General features: G+C 35.5%; 1 protein-coding gene and 1 long non-coding RNA gene across 8 annotated transcripts in view; one reads left to right on the forward strand and one right to left on the reverse strand.

Annotated features, from left to right (window-relative positions):
• astn2 (astrotactin 2) overlaps nucleotides 1-23,996 on the reverse strand; it is a 270,497-nt gene that overhangs the window by 172,048 nt on the left and 74,453 nt on the right. For 2 of the 3 annotated variants that reach the window (XM_008424385.2, XM_008424384.2), the window contains exons 3-4: nucleotides 22,947-23,373; nucleotides 3,743-3,895 (exon numbers count right to left, since the gene is read on the reverse strand). In XM_008424385.2, the coding sequence (XP_008422607.1) occupies nucleotides 3,743-3,895; nucleotides 22,947-23,373 (580 nt within the window). Of the gene's footprint in view, nucleotides 1-3,742; nucleotides 3,896-4,421; nucleotides 6,807-22,946; nucleotides 23,374-23,996 lie in introns of those variants that run through there. The other variant, XM_008424386.2, reaches the window with a different exon arrangement.
• Nucleotides 1-23,996, forward strand: part of LOC103473833 (uncharacterized) — a 119,757-nt gene that overhangs the window by 74,667 nt on the left and 21,094 nt on the right. For 2 of the 5 annotated variants that reach the window (XR_535075.2, XR_535073.2), the window contains one exon: nucleotides 90-789. The exons of 1 other annotated variant lie outside the window; for it this stretch is intronic. This is a non-coding gene — a long non-coding RNA (uncharacterized LOC103473833). Of the gene's footprint in view, nucleotides 1-89; nucleotides 790-2,177; nucleotides 3,737-23,996 lie in introns of those variants that run through there. 2 more of the 5 variants (XR_535074.2, XR_001777144.1) reach the window with 2 other exon arrangements.

Genomic DNA, 23,996 nt, shown 5'->3' on the forward strand with positions numbered 1-23,996 from the left:
ATATTTTTTTTTATCATCACTGAACAAATGTCTTTGCGACTTTTATTAGTACAATAAAAATGTTTTGCTCTTTTTGGTGTTCTCCGTAGATTTGTGGACAATGATGGGCACAGAAAGCACTCGCATTCAGTGATTGGCCATCAGCTCTTTTTTTTTTCTCCACCCCAAGAAAGAAACTTTTTGGGAAAATTGCTGTGTGGTGCTGAATGTCGACACCCCATGCATCATATTCCAACAGTAACTACTGTTTTCCCTCCCACACAGATGCTGGAGACAATAAGGTTTCCTCTTGTGCAGACAAGCCAGCTGCTACTGTTGTCAATATTGGTCTGTTAACTCCTGGATTGCATTGTCACACACCATCAGCATGTTACCAAATAAAAACTGTGCAGATTGTAGTATTGTTAAGTAAAATTGTGAAACTGTGTGCTTGTTTATTTATTTATTTTTTCTGTGTAGGTCAGAACGGCAAAGGTTTTAGGAACAACAAATGGTTAAAAAAAAAACAAAACAAAAAAAAAAAAACAAGAAATCATAGCTCTTTGGGATGCAAAATTCACTCACAAAAAAAGTTAACCCATTTTTTGTTGAGTGACACTTTTGGTGTCACTCAAAAAAAGTAAATGCTACCATGATGTGGGAGGAGGAGCCACAGCAGGAATTTCTGTAAGTGTTCTTCCTCTTTGCCACAAGCTACTCTGGTGAGGACAAACATGTAAATGTCTTGATTTCATTGGCTGAGTAAAACACTGCATCTTTGAAGAAACCTTAAATAAAAAGTAAAAGACTCAGGCCTGTTTGCTCATTAATTTCTGATAATCAATGTTGTTGCATAACACAAAGTTATGTTAATAAGAAAATAATGTGAATCTGTGAAAGTAACTTCAATTATCCAGTCCACATACCTTTTACAGGTTATTTTAAAACACATTAATGATGCATTAGATTCTGTAGTACAGATCTAAGTTACATCAAAGGTTTTTTTGTTCAGCAAACCGGTGATAGCCTATACTAGGTGCTAGTACATGCTTAGACACTGATAAAATGGTAATATGAGCATACAACTTCTCTGTTTTTCCCACTCTGTGGGTTAATGACGGTCTACACATTTTAAAAGCAGGTCTATGAACTGCATTGAGCTGCTGTGCAAGTTGCATTAACAGCTGAAATGAAAAATGTCTTTGGTCCCTTTGTCCCGAAATAAATCCGAGTCACTTCATTTCTGTGAACATTGTTTTTCCTTTTGTGCAGAACTGATCTTTGTAGTATGACCAGTTAAATTGCCTTTAACCCCAGTCCAACTAAGTGTTTATGATTTTTTTTGTAGAGTAAGTCAACTTTCAGGAACCATTGTACAGTCTTAAATTATAAACTCACAAAGAACATATTTCTCCACTGACCTCGAAAAGCACGTCTCATTTATGCCCTTCACAGTTTTGAGGCTGTGGGAATTAATGGCCTTGTCTCTTTTGCTCAGTAATTTGACACATGATACTCTTAAGTAATGCCCAATCAAATTCCCAATGGCAATTAATAACAACAAAAATTTAAATGATTTATATTATAATGTAATTGCTCTGAATCGCCGTGTGATTGGGGAAAATGTGTAAGACTTGTGCAAAATGGAAAGAAAAGAAATTCTCTGTGTTATTCTTTTATTGTGCACTTTGAGTAAAAGAATGGTTATCCTATCAAGGGCGGGTAAACTCAGCAAGGTTAATGTCTCATTATAATACAAATTTCATCTGTGGTCATAATGGCATGACCAACGACACAGACTGTATTTTTACAGCATATGTGACTGAAAATATCGTTGCAGGTAATGAGCTGTATTCAGTGCTAATGTTGCTGATCAGATCCTAAAACTGAAATGAGATGTCAGATTTTTTTTTTTTTTAATAAATGATAAAGGTTTTGTAGCCGTACATAATTAAAAGCACCATGCAGAGCAACCCTTATATAGCATTTCTAACATTTATATAACATTTCAGACAGTAAATACAAAATGCAGTTTACAAATTAGGGTCTTTTTTACTATAGAAAGTCAAATAATTCTGGCCCTGTGTGAAAAAAGTTATTGAACCAGTTGATTTTTGTTGTCTTTTTTTCTAGTCTATATTTCTAGTCTATATTTGGCTGTGCCAATGGGAAAAATGCCTTTTCTCATTTTTTGACAGGAAAGAGGGGAAGACATGCGGCAAACGTGCCGAGGTTCTGGGAGACAAACCAGGAACAACTGCAATGGGGACGACTGTCTCTGCTCCACCCACGCGACACCCCTCATTGTTGAATAAGAGTTATAGGGAAGCTGTGATTAATTCTGCTTTAATATCTTAAAGAATTGCTGACTTTGATTGCCTCAGTTTGGATTGGTGTTCTTGATGAAAAAACAAGATAAAGGCGGGGCAAAAACTGCATTAATGGGAAACATTCTAGGTAAGAATCAAAGCGCTTAAAAAAATATACAAATTTTAGTCTTTGGGTAAAACATGTTTGATGATTTGAAACATCTATATTTGGGGGGGAAAAAGGGAAAAGATGAGAATGTCACACAGGGAAATACTTTTTCAATAACTTCAGTCCAAGCATCAAACATGTGGAGGTCAGCACTTCTGCAGTAAATAAAATGTGGTATCTGTCCATAGAATCAAGTTAATATTTGCACATATTGTCTACAATATTATTCAAGGACAGTTTTCTCAGTACCAACTGGGAGTCTGAAAGTTACCTGACCTTGACATTTACTGAGATAACATAATGCATTTTAGCTTAATATTCTAGAAGCAGTTTCATTTTGAATACATTAAAAAAGAAGTACTGTAACTTGGTGGTGCAATAATAACTGAATTAGTGCATATGTATATTTTGGGGTTTGTACAGTGATAAAACATGAAAATATCAGACTAATTATAGTAATCACCCTTTGCAATTACTTCTAATTATTTAAATAATATTACCCTAATAATATTTGAAAGTAGTTTACTGGTTATATGGTGTCTACATGTTTTTCCTCAAACACAATCCAACACCTACATGCTTTCTTAAGAGGCTGAGAACATCTACAAATAACTATGCACAGTTATGTTTTCTGTTGAAAGTTGCAGTACGCAACTTCCATAAACAATTATAATTTTTTTTTAACATATTTGTTAAAACTGTCACTATGTTTTGACTGTATAACACAAGAGAGAATCTGTGGGAAAAAAAAAACAGCTCTGCTCCCTTCTCCCTGTAGTAAAATAATAATAATAATAATAAAAAAATCAATAAAAAAAAATCAACAAATAATAGTAGTTTAATTCTAATGTGTATTCTGGTTTTCAATAAGTTTTAAAAGCATTAAAATCTAAAGTCAAACATTTATATGTTTGACTTTAGATTTTAGGTTTATACCTACTCAAAATAGATTCTCCAATGTCTATATTTTTATGTAAAGACAGCCTTGAATGAGATTTTGAACAACTATTTCCCAAAACACGAGATTTATGCAAGACATGAAAAAAAAAAAACTTTCTTCACATTGGATTATACAAGTCTCTTCAATGAAACATTTTAACTACAGTAATAATTGCATTTATGGTTATGGACATTTGAATATATTATTAATTTCTTTTAAAATATTGTTTTAATGTAGTAACACTTCAGCAGTTCTCACAAAATCAGTCTAGTAGTATTGTACTGGTGACAAGCAGACTGTCCACAATTAAGAGTTGTTATTTTTTATTTATTTTTTTGGTCTTACCTCTGGTGCGGTTGGAGAGCCTCCGCCGGCCTGTTGACGAGCTGTGCACGGTATGCTGGTAATGGGACATGTTGGTTGGTGTGTTGGGAACACGAAAGTTGTCCTGGAACCTCTGCATCAAATCCTCTATGGAGTCAGTGTTTCCTTCGATAGCTATAAAAAGAAGATGGTTGTCATGTCAAAACTGTAAGGTTGTTTTTTGTTTTTTTTTTCCAAACTCTTTTATAAAGAGTGACTCTCTCTCAAGACGATTTGAAAATCCATACAGAGATACAAACAGCGTTTTTCCAAAAGTGCTTGTTTCTATCTCTCTCTTTTTTTTTTTTAGGAGGGTTAAGAGATTAGACCATGAAATGCACTAAGACCCACACGGCTGTCTCATTTAAACAGTAGGGAAAAAAAACAGCATTGTTTTCTTTCTTCTATTTTTTTCCAGCTTTTAAATGATACCATCAATTCAATATTGCCTCATCTCTACAGGGATCCTGCCAGCGCTTCCCTTGATTGTTCAGTCTCACTTCTCCTGATGAATGACTCCAAAACAACAAGCTGGAGGGAAAGAGGAGGGGCTGGGAGAGGGTTTTGGTTTGCCTTGTTCAATAAAGGATAACACAAAAGGAAATAAGGGAGATTCTACACATTTTAGTACATTTGTGGTAGTAAAAAAAGCTAAGCGTACCTTTAGACTGTTGTCCCTCCTTTGTGTTTGACACACACATGCACATGCGCATAAGCACCGATCACATTTGAAAGCAGTGTGTATCAGAAGTGGAAAATTTAACAACTAGATGAAAACATCCTTAAACTTCCTCCAGCAAAGCCATCTTTGAACGATGGGGCCATTCATCACCCAAAACACCAGTAGCCCCAACCTATCATCATCATCTTTTGATCTGTCAGTCTGGCTCAGAGGTGTACTCTATCCATGAATAATGGTGAAATGTTGCACCCAGTCAAGTATCATCATGCATGCCAATGAGCTTCCAGGAAGAGGAGATGAAGACACAGGTGAAAACAATACAATTGCTCACACAGGTCTTGATTGGATACAATAACAAAGCCATTGCAGTTTGAACATTATGATGCACATTTGCTCAGATTAATGTGCAGTTAAGTTCAGCTTTATCTGCTTTGTTTTTTTATGGAATTATTTTTTCTCCTAATTTACCCATTCAATGCGAAGAAATGGAAGTCCCAACTGCTCATGAATGTATTTTTGAACATTGTTAACATCTTCTATGCTTAGTTTTACCCCTATGAATAAAAATATATATTTTTAAAAAATTAGACATGAACTCTTATTGATCTATAAAAATATGCAAAATAAAAATTGATGAACAATGGTCTGGGGAAAATTGTATGAGAAAAATTTATTTGAACTCAGTTTCTACAAAAATGAGCAATTAATTATATTTAATTTAAGGATTTTTTTTATAGATCGCTATAGGTAGGGTTTCCCCTACAAAACAAAATACTACAAAAACTGTATTCGTATTCACTCAAGTTACCTTTATCTCATAATAAAATTAGTATGACGATCTGGGACATTTCATAGTGACAAAAAGGACGAGCAGAAGAAATCTGTAATGGCCAATACTTTCCCAAAGTGCCATATATCCGCTGAACATAAAGTGCGTTATGTTTGAGTATTCCTTACACAAGTCCACTGTTTACTGATAATGTCAAGAAAGCAATAAAACGTAGTTAAAAAATGTAAAGTAGCATTTTATTCCCACAAAACTTTCACAGTTCATGTTGCTCATTTTTCCATTTTGCCATTTCTTTAATCTAAAGTTGACTACTGTAGCCAATGAACAGAGGCGGAATGCAAGATGTATGTTGAGTGGCGCAGAGCAACTGACCCTCATGGTCTATTGAGCAAGCAAATTTGGTCTCCACTCTGTGAAATGCACAACAGTGCAAATTGATTTTTATTGCACTATTGACAAAAGAAGCTTAGGGTGTTTTTTTTTTTTTTCTTGTAACTTAGAGTTAGCATTTAGAGCATGGCTCATGGCTTATGCATTTCTTGTAAATAAATACAGCAGCATCAGGAAAAGATTTAAATTGCTAAAATTTAGACATGGGATAACTTACAGAAAAACAAATGTTGGACACAGATTTTGTTTGCCAAAGTGTTTAAAATAAAGATTTCAAGATTGATCAAAAGTTATCTAGACTGTGGATGATTTTATCTATGCTATTTGGTAGCAGTCATTTAATTTGGATACAGCTTTAGCTAATATAGCTTATTAGTAATATTTCTTTAGTTGTGACTTTTCTGCATTGTCCAGGTTTTACTTGTGTCCATAAGTTATTGTATATTACCAGTGTGATCGATATAGACTAGCTTAATTGTCTCTTAGTATCTACTTCAATTTACTGTGTTTAATATAATTCAGCATTTTTTTCTAAATAATTCATCTGATATTCTATCAACCTCACATGGCCTTGTGTGCCTTTGTACTCTTATCTTTTGTATGTCTTGTATCGTCTTGCAGCTGGAGGAAAAAAAAACACATTTTCAGCAGAGCCATCACACTGGAATACTGTTTCAATTTCTAGTACAAAAGAAGACAAAGAAACTCTGTCTGGAAACGACATTGTTTTTAAGGTTCACCACAGGGTTTGATGCTGAGACAGATAATGTATTGACACTTATGCTTCTAGCAATGCTGATTTAAACTGAAGTGCATGCCTTGAGGGAGTAGCATCTTCCTGCTTGCCCCAATAAAGAAGCTATTTAAGCCATTTACAGGAATATAAAAAAAGTAAGGCCATGATGAGTTCTAATAAAACCTTGGGATTAGCCATGTTGTGCAACAGTGACATCTAAGAAGTTAATATACCGTGCAGACATAATCAAATTGCTGTAAACAAAACTTAAAGAAAACAGTTTGAGCCAAATAAGACAAAACAATTAAGTGGTGAGAGAGAGAAAAAAAGCAGACAGATTTAACACAAAGCTTTTTAGTGCAATGAGTCACTTAAGAATGAATTATAAAAGTACATTTTGCTCAAAGGCTGTTGAATAAAATTAAAAGAGCAAAGGAAAACAAGTATGTCTTTAACGGTCTATGTGATGGAAAGTATGTGTATATATTCACAAACTTGATGGAAAGTATGTGTATATATTCACAAACTTGCTTCCACTCAATACACATATCTTTACTCTCAATAAATAAAGAAAATGTCAATGTTAGTCATGAAAATAACAAAGAAAATTGGCGAATTGTGGTAGTATATTTTCCTAGAACACCTTTTACCTGTGCCACAAGGAAAACAAAGAATTTTTGTTTTTTTTTTGGGGGGGGGGGGGCATTTTTCCCCTCAAGGCTCTTCTCATTTCTAGTTCAATGTCAGTTGAAGCTCTGGTCCCTTTATTTTCTTATATTCCTCTCCCTTATCTACCTTTTGTCTGTTATCCGTGGTTTGCGCATGTAAACACCGTCTCATGAGCGAGGTAATGTCAACAGCATCCAGCCTCTGTCAACTTATTCCAGGTGTTCTCACAATGCCCACTGTGGGAAGATAACGCCATTCTGTCTTCTGCATTTGTTCAGCTGGACTATTTTGCTTGTTTACTTGCTTTGCAGATTTGCGTCTTGCATTTTTGTTTTTATTTCGGTTTATTAGTACAATTGTTTATCAACACTATTTGAAAAGCATTGAAATTAATGTTGGAATTTTTGTCAGATTCCATTATGAGAAATGTCTATGACTCCTTCAAAGCAAATCAAATGTCTAATCCTTAAAAGGAAAAAAAAATCTAGTCACAATAGTTGAGTGTAACTTTCTCAAAAAGACATTTTTATTCTGAGGTAAATATGTAAATGTGCCAAAACAGTATAATTTTTTTTTTTTTTTGCTGGAACATCCACTCCAGACACACTGCAATCTATCTGCTTCTCCTTCTGTCTTCCATCTGTAACTCTGATTTTGCAGCATCCCCCCCTTGGGATCTAATTGGCAAAAAATGCAGTCACGTAGATTTGGATGAGTCAAATACACTGCCATTTGTTTCTGGACAGACATTCGGTGTTCTTATTAAAGCTGTACTGAGGTGACAGGAAAGGCTTTACAACTCAGGTGAAACGCATAAAAGTTTAACATTAACAAGTCATTCACTGGCAACTGCTGTCTCCTAGGAATAGATTATTATATATTTGCTCATGCACCATGCACTAAATGAACACTCACTTTAACATTACTTTCTGTTAAAAGAGAAAACAAATTAAAAAAGTCAAACTTTTTATTTAACTTTTTTTTTGAAGGGGGGTGAATAAGACTTACATGACACTGTCATAAACATGACATAACATCTGAATATTTGACTGTTGTCATAAAGCGTCATTTGGTAAATTATGACACTTTTAAAACAAAGTTGACATTATTGAAAATGTCTTTGTTATGACAACTTGACATTAACCAAGAAATCATTACTGATATAAATTTGTTGTAAAATTATTACTAAATGCACTTTAAAAAATAGGTAACTTTATGTTATTAAAGGTAAAGTTTAAAAAGTAATGATCTGTTAGGTTTCAAGACTCTGACTAAAATTAATGCTCAAATAATGCTCTAGTATGCCTAAAGCAAAACATTGACATAATTAGAATTCACATCACTGTCGCTTAGCCTCAGTTAAATTTTAATATCTTACATTTTAACATATTTTTACAAAATCTAATTTGCTTTTTTTTTATTATTATTATGTTAGTTCAGCTTGATAAATATCTGTGTGGTCGTTTTTATACTTCTATAGCAAACTTCCATGTTGCTACAAAATGTTAGCAACTCTAAGTCCGTTAATGAACCTTTACCAGTAGAAGAAGGACAAAGTTGTGTTCTGAAGTTCACTGTATTTGCACTGCAAATGCAAGATTGCCAGATGGTGGTAATAAATAAAAAACAGAAGTTACATATAACTCCTTTGACTCAGTTTTACTTTATGAAACATTTAATTGAACTCATATTTACTGTACAAAATCACCATGACAACCAGTCATTTCCATGCTCTCCGATAACTTTTTAAAACCACATTATTTACCAACTCAAACAATCCCCACCGGCTGGCTATGTTTTACCCTGATTTCACGAGATAAAGATTGTTCTCGAGGCTCTAAGCCTCCAGCTTGACGTCTTTGTTTTTGCCACTTAAGTGCTACTACAGTTTAAGATGCAGGCTTGAGTCCTGATCTCTGGTAGCCCCTGGCTACACTTCTGTCCAGTGGTTAGCACTGTTGTCTCATAGCAAGAAAACTCTGGATTCAAATCAAAGCTTTCTCCAAGCACATTCTCCAGGTGCATGCACAGCATTCCTGTAAGTACTTCAGCATCTACCAACAGTCCAACAAAGTAAATATTCAGGTAACAACTTTCCCTCAGCTGTTGTTGTATGTGGCTGTGGTTGTCTGCCTTGTGTGTATCTTTGACAGACTGGTGGCCTGGCCATTGCATTCTTTGCCTTTACCCCATCGGCTTTTCATGATGGGACCCCCCACAACCCTGAACAGGATTGAGCTGCTGTAGCATAGGTGGATGGATTGGCTGTGTGAATGGCTTACTTCGGGGTGTAAGCCCCTTCTCCTCTGGTGATAGCTGGAGCAGACTCCAGTCCACAGTGGCCCTGACAGAATACAGTAGCTTAAAAAATGCACTTATTTTTCTCATAGCAAGAACAAACCACTCAATTGCACAAGTAGTGGTTTCTATACATTTACATTTCTACATAATATGATAAAATTTGATACAACGTCTGTACATTTGCTGGAAATTATACTCCGCACCAGGAAGGACAGAAGACATTCCATCAGCAAAAAAATAGACCTACAGTGAAGGACTAGCTTGATGCCAGATGAACAAAACAAGGCCAGATTCCTCTAAACCGCTGATGCAGCCTTTGGGAATTTTCGTCTGCCAGAAACGGAAACCTTTGACCATGATTACCTATCCACACGTAGCGTTTGACCCTTATTTCTCTTAGGCTCAAGAGGATATCTCCTAACTGCCCAAAAGTCAGTGAAACACAAGGTAACATTTTCAGACGCTTCATCTATGCCCCATGCCCCGAGGCAGGTGGTGATTCAGCTTGCATGGCAGCTTGAAAGATGAATTGCAGTGCTATGAATGTGCACACAAGAATGATAGTGTAGAAACAGGCTCGGGAATCCATTTCTCTATACAGATTACTTTAAGCTACACAGGCTGCAATTTCAAAAACAGAGTATTGATTTAAAACTATGTGATTTTTTGGCATTCACTAAAACAGGAGTTAAAAGCTCTGGGGTTATATTTTATAAGAACATTTTTCAATAATCCTATTAATATATTGCAATCCCCACAAGATGGACGGGCTGAAAATGTTGTCTCCATCTCTAAATTAACCTTTCAAGATGGATTTTAACAATTAAAAAAAACAGAATGATAGTTTGAATGATTTTACCATTTCTTGTGAACTAACAGCTTTTCGGTTTTGATCAAGACTCAAGACTACTGACGAGCATTTAAAGCTATTCATAACCTTAAATAAAATTATTTTTTCCCATCCAATGCCAGTTTATGCATATTTTTTAAATAGGAGATAGTAGACTTTTTTCTACTGTTTAGGCATTCTGCTTGCATGACAGCAAACATTTGTGCTTAAAAATAAAGATGCAGGCTAAAAGGAAAGGATGTGAGTATTTCTGTAGATTTGTGGAGTCTAGACCTCCTGCTGTTTTAATTTACTATTCCCATGTGAGAAGAAAAAAAAATGATAGCATAAGAAATTAAATTCCTATTTTTAATACATTTCATTATTTGCTCACTTTTTCACATCCACCTCAGCTGTCTGATTTTAACCACACTCATGCTCTTAAAACATTTCAATTTTTCACTTTATTTTATTTTCCTATCCAGGGTGCAAGTAAAGAACAGATCAAAGTTTGTTTCTTTTTTCTCTCCAGCTCAGATTTGTCTCTGATTTATTATTTGTCATTGTTTGAATTGGAGAGGTCCATTGTGGATGTCTGTAAAAAAAGCTATCAAGGCTCTACTTCTGATAGTGTGATAGATACCTACATGAGAGGTCAGACAGAAACAAAGAAAGTGTCAGAAAGAAAAATGATCTTGTGCAAGAGGATACATGAGAGAGCTGAAACATTAGAAGATTAAGTCTGAGACATGTGGAGAAGGTAGGTAGAGCACTGATAAAACAGAGTTTAAACCTGGAAAATAGAGAAATTTCAAAGCCAAGAGAAAACCTTTATACCATTGTAAAACAATGAAGGCAAGGCAGACAAAAATTATTAAAATATATGCAGTTCATTGCAAAAGTATTAAACCACTTAAACCACAACCACACCTTAAACCACTTTAAATTGCGTTACACCACACACACAAACTTTGGAAGGACTTGTATTTGATCACAAAATACTATGTAAAGAATAATTGGGAAGTGGATGAGAGAGATCACGGTTTTCAATCCCTCCTCCCAAAAAAAAATCTGAAAAAAGTGGCAATGCTTTTGCTTTCAGCTCTTCCAATACAAGACTTTAAACAGACTGAGATTTCATTCCATTCTTCCGAGCAAAAAGGCTCTCACAGACATTCAGATTTGATGAATAATGTCTACTAACTTCTTCTAACGGGGTTATTTTAAGACTTTGAAATAAAACATTTCATATTTGCAGCTTGCATTACAGCCTTGGATGTGTGTTGGAGATTCCTGTGGTGAATCGTCTTCCCGTTTGTTTTATCTCATTCAAAGTGTTTTGAAGCTTCTGACAGTTTTTACTTCAGGGTTTGCCTATTTAGCTCCATCCATCTTCGAGGCACTTCTGACCAACTTGCCTGTCCTTGCTAAATAAAGCATCTTGTGGCCACCACCAATTTTAATAGTGTGGATGGTGCTATTTTTCTTCTTCACTTAGCATTTTGCCTCTATATCAAAAATGTCTCATCTGACCAGAGCATTTCTTTCCACGTTACAGTCGCCAACATGGCCTGTTGAAAACTGCTCAAGGGACTTCTCTAATGGCTTTCTTTTAACAATGATTTTCTTTTTGGCACTCTTCAATAATCCCAAGTAGTCATCTCATTGTCAGATCCTCCCACCTGAACCGTGAATGTATCTAGCTCCTTCCGAGTTACAATGGACCTGCTTTTCCTCGCATGGCCTTTCAGTAGATGTGGATAATCATACTCTAATTAGCTTGCATTTATGCCTTACTTTTCCCATTTGTGGACGACTGTTTTTTCATTAAGTGCCATGTGAGGGTCAATTGGCTACATTGAATTTTCTATTTTTTACAGAGAAAAACACAGAGTGCATTCATGGCAGGGGGACACAGTACAAGACAAAAATATTTGAAAGCCATGTGTCATTTGCCGTCTACGTCACAATTATGGAATACTTTGTGTTGCTCGATCACATAAAATAACAATAAAAAGATGGAACTGTGTTTTTGAATGTGACAGGATATGAGTTCAAGGCACAAGAGTTATTTTGCCAGTATAGAGTGGTCCGTTTTCTTTTCTCTCTTTTTGTTTTTGCCAAAACAGTAAAACAAAATCAGAATGACAACCAAGTTCTCTAAAAGCCTTGAAAACAACAGGAGCAGACAGTACTTCCCCCTATCTGCCTCCCTTTCTGTTTGGTCTGCAAATTCTGAACATCTACCCTCTCATGTCTTGTCAATCCTACCCACCGGAAAACATGCAATGTCACATCTTCAGTGAGATACTTTTCTTGTCTGGCCTCTACTTGCATATTTTAGGATTTTTGCTGTTTTCAAGGCAGCATAAATAAAGTTCTATCTATAGCTCAGCTCCTGCCATGGGCCAGAATAAAAAATGGATGTGTCTCCCAATGCTGCGGCAGCAGAACATAGCAGGCCACACTCTGACCTCCAACTGCACCAGACACACTGAAAATCCAGCATGAAAATAGGAAATAAGCCCTTGCTATAAACATTAATAATCAAATCTGGTGAGGAAAATTGTTTCAGAGTAATTTTTACTTTTTATCTACTTGCATATCAAACTTGGTTCGGTGTGGGAATCTGCCTAAAATACCTTACACAACTGAGAAAGTGCAAAGATAGCTGGAACTATATATAGCTAATGTGTGAGGTTATGTTTCTCACAATTACATACTTTAGATGCATTGCCACTTCGTTTATTATATATATATATATATATATATATATATAATCATTGTGAGCATGCATGCAATTTATTTTAGGCATTTTGTGATTTATCACCAATTTTTTTTTTCCAAAGTGGAACGATAATGAAACTTAAATGAATTTAAGGAGAAATGCTTTATGCACAAATTTAAATGTGTGCGTAGAAGCTAAACATAAATCTAAGATAGTAAGCGGCCGAAAAAGAAAAAAAAAAGATTTTACTGTCTTTCACAGTTGAAAGAATAATTTTTAGTGACCTAAATATATGATTACACATAAACAGACTGGTCACACTTAATTGAAATTACACATATATGTGATTTTTTTTTTTATATAGGTGATATGATGCAGTGGCCTTTTTTTTTGTTACTTGGCTTACATACAGAAACCACATGTATATGTTTTCAATCATGGTGAGGTGTAGTGTCTATCCTAATTAGCACTGATCAACACGGCCATTGTACTGAGAAAAACTGGTGTTTCCAGGAAACCTGCAGAACAAGCACTCTTCGTCACCAATTCAAACTGTGACCTCAGGCTTTTTCCAGCTTCCGCATCTTTCCTGTTTCTGTGTATTCTTCTCAAAATGGTTAAGTCAGCCATGTCATGCATGGTGTGGTTGCTAATGTTTATCATTTTACCTTCCACATAAAAATAAAATACAATAAAGAAAAATAAAAATGTTCATATGATCCTTCTGAGTGTCAGTAGTAATAAGGTATGACTAACATTACTACACTCATACTGAAGACATCCAGAATGGCTTCAGCAGAAGTCTAGAGGGAGTGCTATATGTTTATCAAAATGACTCCAGAAATGGGGAGGTGGACAAAAACCCACCAACATTTTGGGTCCTTACTCAAATTGTGTCTTTTGTGCCCCACACACACACATACACACACACTTTTTAAAGAAATAAACATTTAACACAAACAAACTAAGAACTTGGGGGAAATTAGTGAAACCTGATATTTTTATATCATTGTTACACTTTGATTATGTTTATTGTATTCCAAACAACCTCAGTCATATTCTCATATATCCATTGCCGACTTCATGATTACATTTTACTCAATGTTTTTCTCTCTTTTTTTTGGAATAGCAGTTTTAATTAATCCGGAGCTCAAAATGTAGAATGCTAGAGAGGGCAGGGATGCACATGCAGTAAATGGCCTGGGGTTGGGAATCGAACATGGGATGGCTGTATCAAGGACTGTAGCCTCTGTAGGGTGCATTTGCTCTACTTCTGTGCCCACACAAGGACACTGATGATCATGAACAGAAGGGAACGGGCTGCAGAATAAAAAGGCAATTGCACCACCATTTTTTCCTTAAATACCAAGGCTTTATTTTTATTGGGGCCTGAAATAGCAATGCATAGGGAGAGCAGTGTCAGTCACTGCCTCCATGCATTGCATGGCATGCACCTATTGTTCTACACCCAATAGAATGTCTCTTTATTATCATAGTTTATTTATTTTTCTTCCGTCACCGTTAATGTGGCCCGTACCCCCACAAAAGTGGTATCAAAACGTTCAGGTTGATCCCGAGAAGGGAGCTATTACTTTTAGTGGGATTCTGAGTTAAAATTACGACATAAGTTGAAATTGAAATTGAAATTTATTCAAACATGATACAAATATAAAAATAAAAAATAAAATTGATAAAAACGAGAAAAATTGAGGCTGAGTGTCAGTAATCTTTCTCTCTGAAACACACATACAGCACAGTGGATTTCTGACTCCAAAACTCTTAACTCCCCCTCACAGGCACAAATCTCGCCCTATTGGTCTAAAATTCGGCCATGACATAGATACACATGCCTGCTCCCGTAAAATGTTTTCAAAAATTTGGTAGGGCTTTTGGTTTTTTGTCAGGGTCCTTGAGACCGACGCTGGGTGTCTCACATGTATAGAAACTATGTCTCCAGCATACTGTCTGACAGAGAGAGCCAGTCCAGGTGCAGATAATTAATTACCATATCAACGGGGCCAAGAGAGAGGCAGTGAGTAGTCTCACAAACAGGCGCAGTGACAGGTCTCACAATGCATTGTGAGACCTGTCACTATTCATATTTTGCTTACATAAAATTATTATTTCTCTGAATTTTTGAGTGTGAATTAAAATTCTTAGTATGAAGGTTGAAAAATTTCGAGACATAAACAATTACCCACTGACTTTATTACATTTTTTTTATTATTTCGGACCGTGACTAAGAACCACATGTGTGAAGCTTATAGTCGTCAGTCTCGGACTAAATTTATTGTGCATCAGGTTTAGCAATTGTGATGTTGTAATGAACTGAGTCAGCCATACACTACGGTGATGGACCTGGCAAAAGCTTCAGTTGTTACAAGTTGGTGATGAACCATATAAGCACGTAAGTATTGCACATGTGCTCCTGGGCAAGTCCAACTGTACACTTTGTACTTTGTCAAATTTAAACATTTTTAACCCCAAAACAAGACGGGCCACTGAATGGATGAGCCTACCGCCCAACTACCAGGCTTGGCAAGTTTTCTACGGGAAATCTTGAATTTATAACTTTTCAGAATTGGGGCCTGCCATAGCAATGCATGGGCAGGCACCTATTGTTCTACACCTCAAAATAACTGCCTCTTCCTAGTACCGTTAATGCAGCTCATACCACTGCGTGCCCCCTTTACAATATACATCAAAACGTGCGGCTCGGTCCCGTGAGGGGAGCTACTGCTTTTATTGGCATTTTGAGTAACTGTGGCGACATAATTAACACAAGCCAAATTCAACTCAAAGCAAGTCTGAGACAAAACAGTGCCACTCAAAATAGACCTAGACTTTTGGTCTGCCCCTCTGAGCTGAGCTGCACTTTAGAACTACAGACATGGCGGAAACCTCCGTTACTAGCCCTTTTCCTTTTGCGTTGTATTTACCGTTGTCATAGCAACTGAACTAATAGGCGCTGGGAGGAAAAAGAGCGACGGCGTTCTAGTTAGCTGAGGTATAATCCTACTGTACAGGAGCTGAATTGCGGTCTGTTTATATGTACAGATTGCTTAATACACCGTCAGTTATCAGCTTTGAAATAAAATGGTTCTGGAAGTTGTTGGAAAGTATTATTGACATGTTTAGATTGTTTTTTCTTTACATGAGTCGAATCTGTTAATCTATATTGTGTCTTTGAAAATGTTTGTGTACAGGAAAAAAAATAAATAAAAAATAATATATATATATATATATATATATATATATTGTATATTTTTTATGCAGTAGCAGATGGGTGTTATTCTGAGACTTAAGTGTGTGACATAAACTGTACCTTTGTATTAAAGGATCTAAAACTGTTTATTACAGGAATAAGTATATTGTCTAGAATGACATGAGAAAATAACGTGGACACAATGATTATTTTGAAGAAAGATCAGATATGGTGCTGTTTGGAAATGTTAACTATTTAACCAGAACAGATTCCAGGAGGATTAGTGAAGCACAAATTTGTTTCTGCCTCATCACTCCTGCCTGTTCTAGACTTTTTTACAGGGAAATCAGCATCTGTTACACCGACACCAGCCCTGATGTGTGGAACACATGCTACAATCTTTAATATGTTTTCTGGAGATGTTGGCATCAGGGCCGCTGCTATAAACTCATTGCATCTCTGAATAGTGCCGTTTATGTTACATCATCTAGTGGTGGAAAAAGCAACAAAAAAACTATTATGCTATGTTTAAGATGGAATATATGCACATATATTCATGACATGCTTTCATTAAAGTAATTTATACTCGGTGCAATTCCCGTACTGAAAAATTAACTTTACACAAGGTGAGTCTCTCACCTGAGAATGTGAACCTACTAGGCTGATTATGTGCCTTCAAATAATTGTAATGCTCCTGTAGAAGATTCATAACTTAAAAGTTACAGGAACCTACAAGTTAACTTATAAGGAACAGGTCTGAAAAAACAGTCTGTGTGCTACACTCCAGAGAGATTCCTTTGATGCATCAAAGAGTGATGTCATCACTGATGATGTCATTGTTACCATCGGAACTAATCATAGTAATGGTGCATTCACACCAAATACGTTATGAGCATCAGGCGAGTCTGCAGGCGAGTCTGCTTTATATTCAAATACTTCACATAAAAGTATTTGGAGCGCATCAAATACTTCTATGTGAAGTATTTGATGCGCTGGACACGTCAAACGCTCCAAATGGTTCAAATGGTGCCGCACTAGACGCTCAAAGAGCGCCGCAACGGCCCTCGACGCGCCTCCACATAGAGTTTTAATATAAACCAGATGCGCCTAAAGGTCACAATGTGTTTGATGTGAACGCACCATTATATGTCCAGTGTCATATTAGGTCCACCATATTAGGACCAAAGACTTGACCTAATATGATGGATTCATTGCTTTGGGTCAGCGGTAATGTTTAGAGGTAAGATGTGAATTAAGGTTTAGTTAATGTTAGGAATAGACTAGTATTGGTTTGGGTTAGGGAAAATGTCTGGGTTAGGCAAAATCGCAGCTACTAAAATGAAATCAATGCAAAGTTCTAATGTGGGTCAGAATAGAAATTCTATACAGGCTTGTCGCCTGTATAGAATTTTGGTTTCTAAATCATTCTATAAATAATGATGATATAATGTTAAGTTGTTTTTCTGCCAATTGCATAGCTGCAGTACACTAGTAGTCTAATGTGTTGAATGTGCTGAGACACATTCAACATATTAGAAACCAAAAGTTTGCCTTTTGGTTCTGATTGGTTGTGTCTGGACAGTAGCAGAGCCAAATGAATTTTCACAAATTCTCTGTTTCATATTCTATTGTCAACTGTTTAACAAATATTTATCCATCATCTAACATGAATATATAATATTCGTCGAGATGATGGACGAATATTATATAATATAAAGTGTTTGAGGTTTGGCCAAATTTGTGCAAAGCCTCAAATTTTCATAATGCAAAGTGTTAGCAAAACCTGGGCTTGGATAGTGACCTAGGTTAGTGCCACCTGGGTGTGGGTCGCTTTAAAGGCCGAGCTGGGCTTAGCTTGACCTTCTTGCCAACGACAAAACATACAGAAAAAGTATTATTATAAAAACATTGCTTTGTGAACTTCTTTGTCATAAAATGTGATAATTTTCAACAATGAGGGCTTATTAGTTTGTTTTTATACAAGCAAAACACACGGCTGCAGAAGGAGAAACAGCTACACAAAGGTGTCAAGATGTAGGGGATAAAAACTTTATATTCAGACAAAATAAAAAGCCACAGCAATAGTACAATGTTCAAAACAGAAACAAAAAACAAACTGGTTTGCTAAAGAAACAGAGGAGCACCAAAGAAGAACTGAAGAGAAGATGGCAATGTGGCAAAGGTGGAGCTAAATCCCCAGGAGTGCAGGGATTGTAGGTTGTTTTTCTGTTGTGCAAATAAATGTTATGTCTAGTAGCAAGACAAAAGTACAAGAAGGAATAAGAGGGCATGAATGGCACTCTAATATTGATTGGTAACATTCTTGAACATTTTTCAACAGCTGGAATTACCTATTTATAGATTTGATATACCATATGATTAGGATTGAGATTTAGGCACAGACAGATATTTGTGTTACATATGTCTGGTGATTACTCGGCATAAAAAATGAATAGCTAAATTCAAAGAACAGTGTAAGTGCTATGTGCTAAAGAGTTTCAAAATCAAAATCCAGGTCCTAGAGTCATTGAGTAGAAATTTTCCAGGTACATACTAAAGGGATGACTTAGATTTTTTTTAAATAGTATTTAGAAATCCTGTCACAGAACATAGACGAGCCTTTATATGTATCAAGTCAGAAGGACTTTCTCGATAAAGACCAAAAGCATTTTCATGAGAACCAAACAAAAATTTGCTCTCTTTCTACTTTCATTTTAATTAAAATGGCCGTTTCTCATCTGGGTGTGAGGCTGACTGCATGTCTTTTTTTACTACGAGTGTACTCAAAGTAGTTGTGAGTGAATAAAATGTGATTCTATTCATTATGCAGGAAAAAAGCAAACAAGGCCTGGACAAGTCATGAGCCATATATCACTAGTCATTCAACAAAATTCACATTTTGTGTTAAGATGAAAATATATGGTAAAATATTCTCCTGGCTTTTCAAAATTAGAGAACAAAAAAAAACTCATTTGTGAGATTAAGTTTGTAATTAAATTTTAAGCAATTGTGAATGAATTTGTTCAATTAAAAATAAAATTGTGTATGAGAGTAATTTCAAGTCATTTTCATACAATAACAAATTAGTTATTTAATGAATAGAAGAAGAAAAAAACAGACTTATGTACCAAGTTAGCAAATTTTAGAAATGTGGTCCAGAAATCTCACCTGATAGGACACATTTCTCTGAATAGCTGTAGCTGTCAATGCATTACTGTGTTTCTGCAGTATGCCTTTCACTGCATGGTGTGCATGAGTTGACCTTCTGGCAACATTTGCCCTTTTGAAATGGCTTTCTGCTGTGCAGGATATCCTGAGAAGGTTAGGTATGCCTGATGGGTTATGGTGGAGTAGTATGATAGATAACGGTGCCATGAATGCCCGTCACAGAACAAGATTTTTTTTGTATGGGTGATTTGCATGGCCCTATTGCGTCCCTAGAGCTTTTCAAATCTTGCAGAAGAATGAAACTGACAGTTCTTATTCGTTTGCTACTCTGTGTAAAAAGAGCGTATGCAATGCACAAGTCTGTGAGCAACAGTCATATAATCCCTTGAGGAAATACCATACAGAGTTCAGTTGTATCTGGTACCTCATGGCATGGGCAGAAAATAGAGAGACAGTTATTGGAAAACTACATACCAACTGCTGAAAAAGAACGGAAAATAAATGTCGCTCTTGATATAAGTATACAAATATAAACCACTTTAGAATAGAAAGATAGAAAGAATTAATTGTGTGCCTTCTGCTGAAAAATACTAGATTGTTTCTAATTTAAATGCAACATAATTAATTATTAGTAAGATGATAATACATCTAAACCACTTTGTTTGGTGGTTTAGATGCAGGTCTTCCTTGATGAGGAAGACCTGCAGCACTTCCTCATCAAATGCTAATTCTGACAATCAAAAATTGTAGTTCTGTACTTTTACATAAATAATACAATATTTTGTACAGTTGTTATGAGAGGCTCATGTGTTAAATATTGAAATAAGGTCAGCAGTTATTAAATATGAATACTATTAATATTAATACATTGAGCTCAGAACCCAAAATGATACATAGTGTTTCAACAATATATTCAAGAAATCTAAACTTCATTTTTTTTTCACAAAAAGAATAACAGTTTCACAAATGATAAACTGTGTTTAAGAAGGAGCTGTAAACAATGATGGATTATTCATAGTGTTATCTTTATGTACTCAATTTATCTTCTGTGTACTCAATTTCTAATTATTTCATCATTTTAATGTCATAATGATTACAACATTATGAGTTTTGAAGTCCATAAATGAAGGTTTCACACATCATAAACTGTTTTTTTCTTATTTATTTATTTTTTATGAGATGCAAATTTCAGCATTATTTTTAATTTTTGTTTCAAAAATTAAAGCAAAGGTGTAGCAAATAGTAAAGAGTGTTTAAAAAAAATCATCATGAGCAGTCAATGTTTTGATATGCAAAATACTGAATGTTTTAGATTTTGAACTAAAAAAGAATGATATTAATCAGAGGCTAACTTCAGCACTGGTGTATGCAAATATTTATTTACAGTCCCTACAAATGTTTTTGGACTACCATCAAGAATGGGAGCCTAGCTAATTTTGTTTTTAGTCTATTTCTGTGCCACAGTGTTGCTGCAGAAACTAAAAGTGCTGGAAGCAACTTCAATACAAATTTATCCAAACACAGTCTTGCCAACTACAATTTCTTTATAAGGAAAGACTTCCAGATGACAAATACTGTTGTGTTTCACTGTCACAGCACCTTCTTGCTTGAGTTGTTGATAATGAGACCATTTACATTTTGTCTGTTGCCTAACTCATTTGTTCCCTCTCACATTTTGGTGTTATCAACTTGATAAGATCACTCCTTCAGGAAAGAGATTCTGTTCACATTATCTTCATTCCTTATTATGGATTATTATTTCTCATCACATATGTAAAAGGCCAGGGTTACTTGATGAGTATAACTTAACTGTTAAAAAATCCAAGCTTGTGGTCCTATGGTAATGTCAAATTAAAATCTAATTATTTTGCTGCTAAAATAAATCAATATTAACATAGAAACAGATTTTAAATTATATCAAATAACAACAGGAATTAGGTTTTTAAAACATGTAATGTTCTTCAAGCTTATAAGATTTTAAAAACAGTCTGATTACTATTTCTGTCTGTCATTTGATATCCATTGATGTTCATATTTATATCTGTACACTGAGTTCTTGAAACCAAAAGTCAAATTCCTTGTTTGTCAACACAATCTTGGCCAATAAAGTTGATTTCAAGTCTGATATCTTACGTCAGGTTTTTTTTCCTTCCGCTCTCCTCTTAACCTTAGACAGCATTACATAAACATAATGCCCAAAAAGCAAAACGGTTCACCACTATGTCTGCCATTGTTCTTGTAAACATTATTAAACTTAAAGAATCACAGTAATTATTTTCTCTTTAACTACTCCTTTGTTTCTCTACCTCTATTTCTAAAGTACTGTATTTTCAACAAATGCTGAAATCCAGATGTAAGGTTGACATTTTGTTCTATTTTCAGATAAACTTTCTTTAAGTGCACAGAGAAATACTTAGCATGTTGAATAGTTGTGTGTATACTAAGAGATCACAGAGGCATTTCAATCAGGTTTATACATAATTCATTGTAGGATGAATAACGAGGGCATCCTCTAACTCAGTCAGCACCTTTCAATTATTAAAATCTAAGCACCAAAGGTTTAAAAGGACCATGTCAACAAATTTGCTTAAATACTTGGAGAGGTTTAAAAAAAAAAAGAAAAAATAGATTATCACAGACAGATTTTTAAAAATGGGCTATTTTTTTTTACAATATGTGCCATTTTTATTTATCATTTGCTTTAAATGGATAACCTCCAAACATAGTTTATGTTCAGAAAGGGTGAGCAGGTCAAGCACTCATACCACAGTGTCTACCTGACTGGTTGCTATCACTTGACCTTCACAGAATATATTAAGCTGCATGACTTGACTTGAAAGTCAAGGACTCTGGGGCTCAAGAGGAATCAGTCTGTCTTCATAATACTGGAAGTTTGCAACCTCTGCCATAAAGAAAATAAAGACTACATGTTTTATTAAGGATATGAGAACCTTACATTTCATAGAGAAAAGATAACATACTGCATGAGATCAAGGATAACATAAGCCCAGTACAAGCCGTGATACGACAGACTTGGATGGGTTGCAAAAGTGCATAATCTAGGCTAGCGGTTTGGAAGCTTTAACACTCAGAGAGACCACAGATTTATAAACGCTTAAAGCAACACAACCACCTTCTCTGAGCTACATATCTTACTTTTTTAATATAGTTTTTTTCTGAGATCCGGTCAACAGAAGGACACAAGGTGAAGGAGATGCATCTAAATGTTTCAATTAAAGTCATTCTGTCAAGCCCAAAATTGCATACAACTCTGGCAGATTCAAATTTTAAATTATGCTCATTGAGCCATGAAGTTTGTTTTGATAGGAAAAGAGACAGGCATCTCTCAAGAAATAAGCAAATGATGTAAAAGGACAATCATTAAAAAGAATACTTTATTTGGGTTTCATCCAAAATGGCATGTGTAGAATTATGCATAGCCAACTTTTTGCAAGTTTATTTTGACCTTCAAGGTTGAAAGCCCCCCTTTACCGTGGCCTTAATAATTTGCTCCCTCTTCAGACTCAAGTGATGATACTGGCTGGGATACTCCAAAATATTACTTCTAGTAAGAAGAAATATGTTGGCATTCCTGCCAAGGGTATGAATAATTTTGATCTTAAATGTAGAGCAGATTTTTATAACTGGTTTATATTTTAAGAAAAATGTTTCTGGAGAACCAACTTACCCGTTTTTTCAAAGTTGTGCTTGATATTGTCATCCTTGCACATGATGTCTGCATGTCCTCCAATGCTAACATTAAGTCCATATTCATCGAGAATCTTCCCGTCGTTGAACTTGTGGAGCTGGTTGGGTGTAGAGTTAAGCGAGTGTCCAACTCCATCCTCTTCATCGCAATCATAATCATCAAGAATGGGAGTCTCGCGAATGGGCATACCGATGACAGAGCTGCCATGCTGGTGAGTGCCTCGGGAGCCCCGGTAACTGTCGCGGCCCTGCGGACCCAGCAGGACGGAGGGGATGTAGTGGATCTCGTGGGTGGCTTCTGTGCTGGCGCTTTTTTGCGGGATCCGGCGACGCTTGCACCATCGATGACGGGTATACAGGACCAGGGTGAAGAGGAGAATTAGGAGGAGAAGGGCAATGAGTCCCCCCTGAAAACAAAAAAGAGGGAAACACAAAATGTGAGGAAAAAAAATCTAAACACTGCATGTGGTTGTGAGGAACATTTATATTAATATTTATGGTGTTTATCAAGTGCATTTGAGCCTCAAGGTTTCATTTTGTTATGTGGATGACAGAAATCCACAACAAATTCAAACTTGTGCCCCAATTCTTGTTTTCAAAATTCATTGAAATTGTAGGCAATGATTTGTTCACTCCAAAAAAGAATGGGTTCAAATGTGTATTTAAGTCCGGAATTATTTGTGTCCATTATAGATGTATGTCAACTTCTGACTTCTAGAGTACATAAGACTCGTACTGATCAAAAAGCTCTTAATAACCTTTATTCTTTAAAAAAAAAGAACTGAATTCATTGTCATTGGCAAGGATATGTTGCATATCCATAAACTGGAACATTAATACAATTTTGCAGTTGTGATATGAAGAGTGATCTGGTAAGCTCAATTAAAAGCTTTTTTCTAATAAACACGATAAAGCCATTGTAATACAATGAGAGCAATCAAGTATGACAAATATTTGTGAACTATTCCCAAAAAAAAAAAAAATAAGAATGACACGGAGCATCATTATCCGTGTCATTCTTATTTTGACA

Source organism: Poecilia reticulata, linkage group LG12, assembly GCF_000633615.1.
Source record: "Poecilia reticulata strain Guanapo linkage group LG12, Guppy_female_1.0+MT, whole genome shotgun sequence".
Classification (NCBI taxonomy): Eukaryota; Metazoa; Chordata; class Actinopteri; order Cyprinodontiformes; family Poeciliidae; genus Poecilia; species Poecilia reticulata.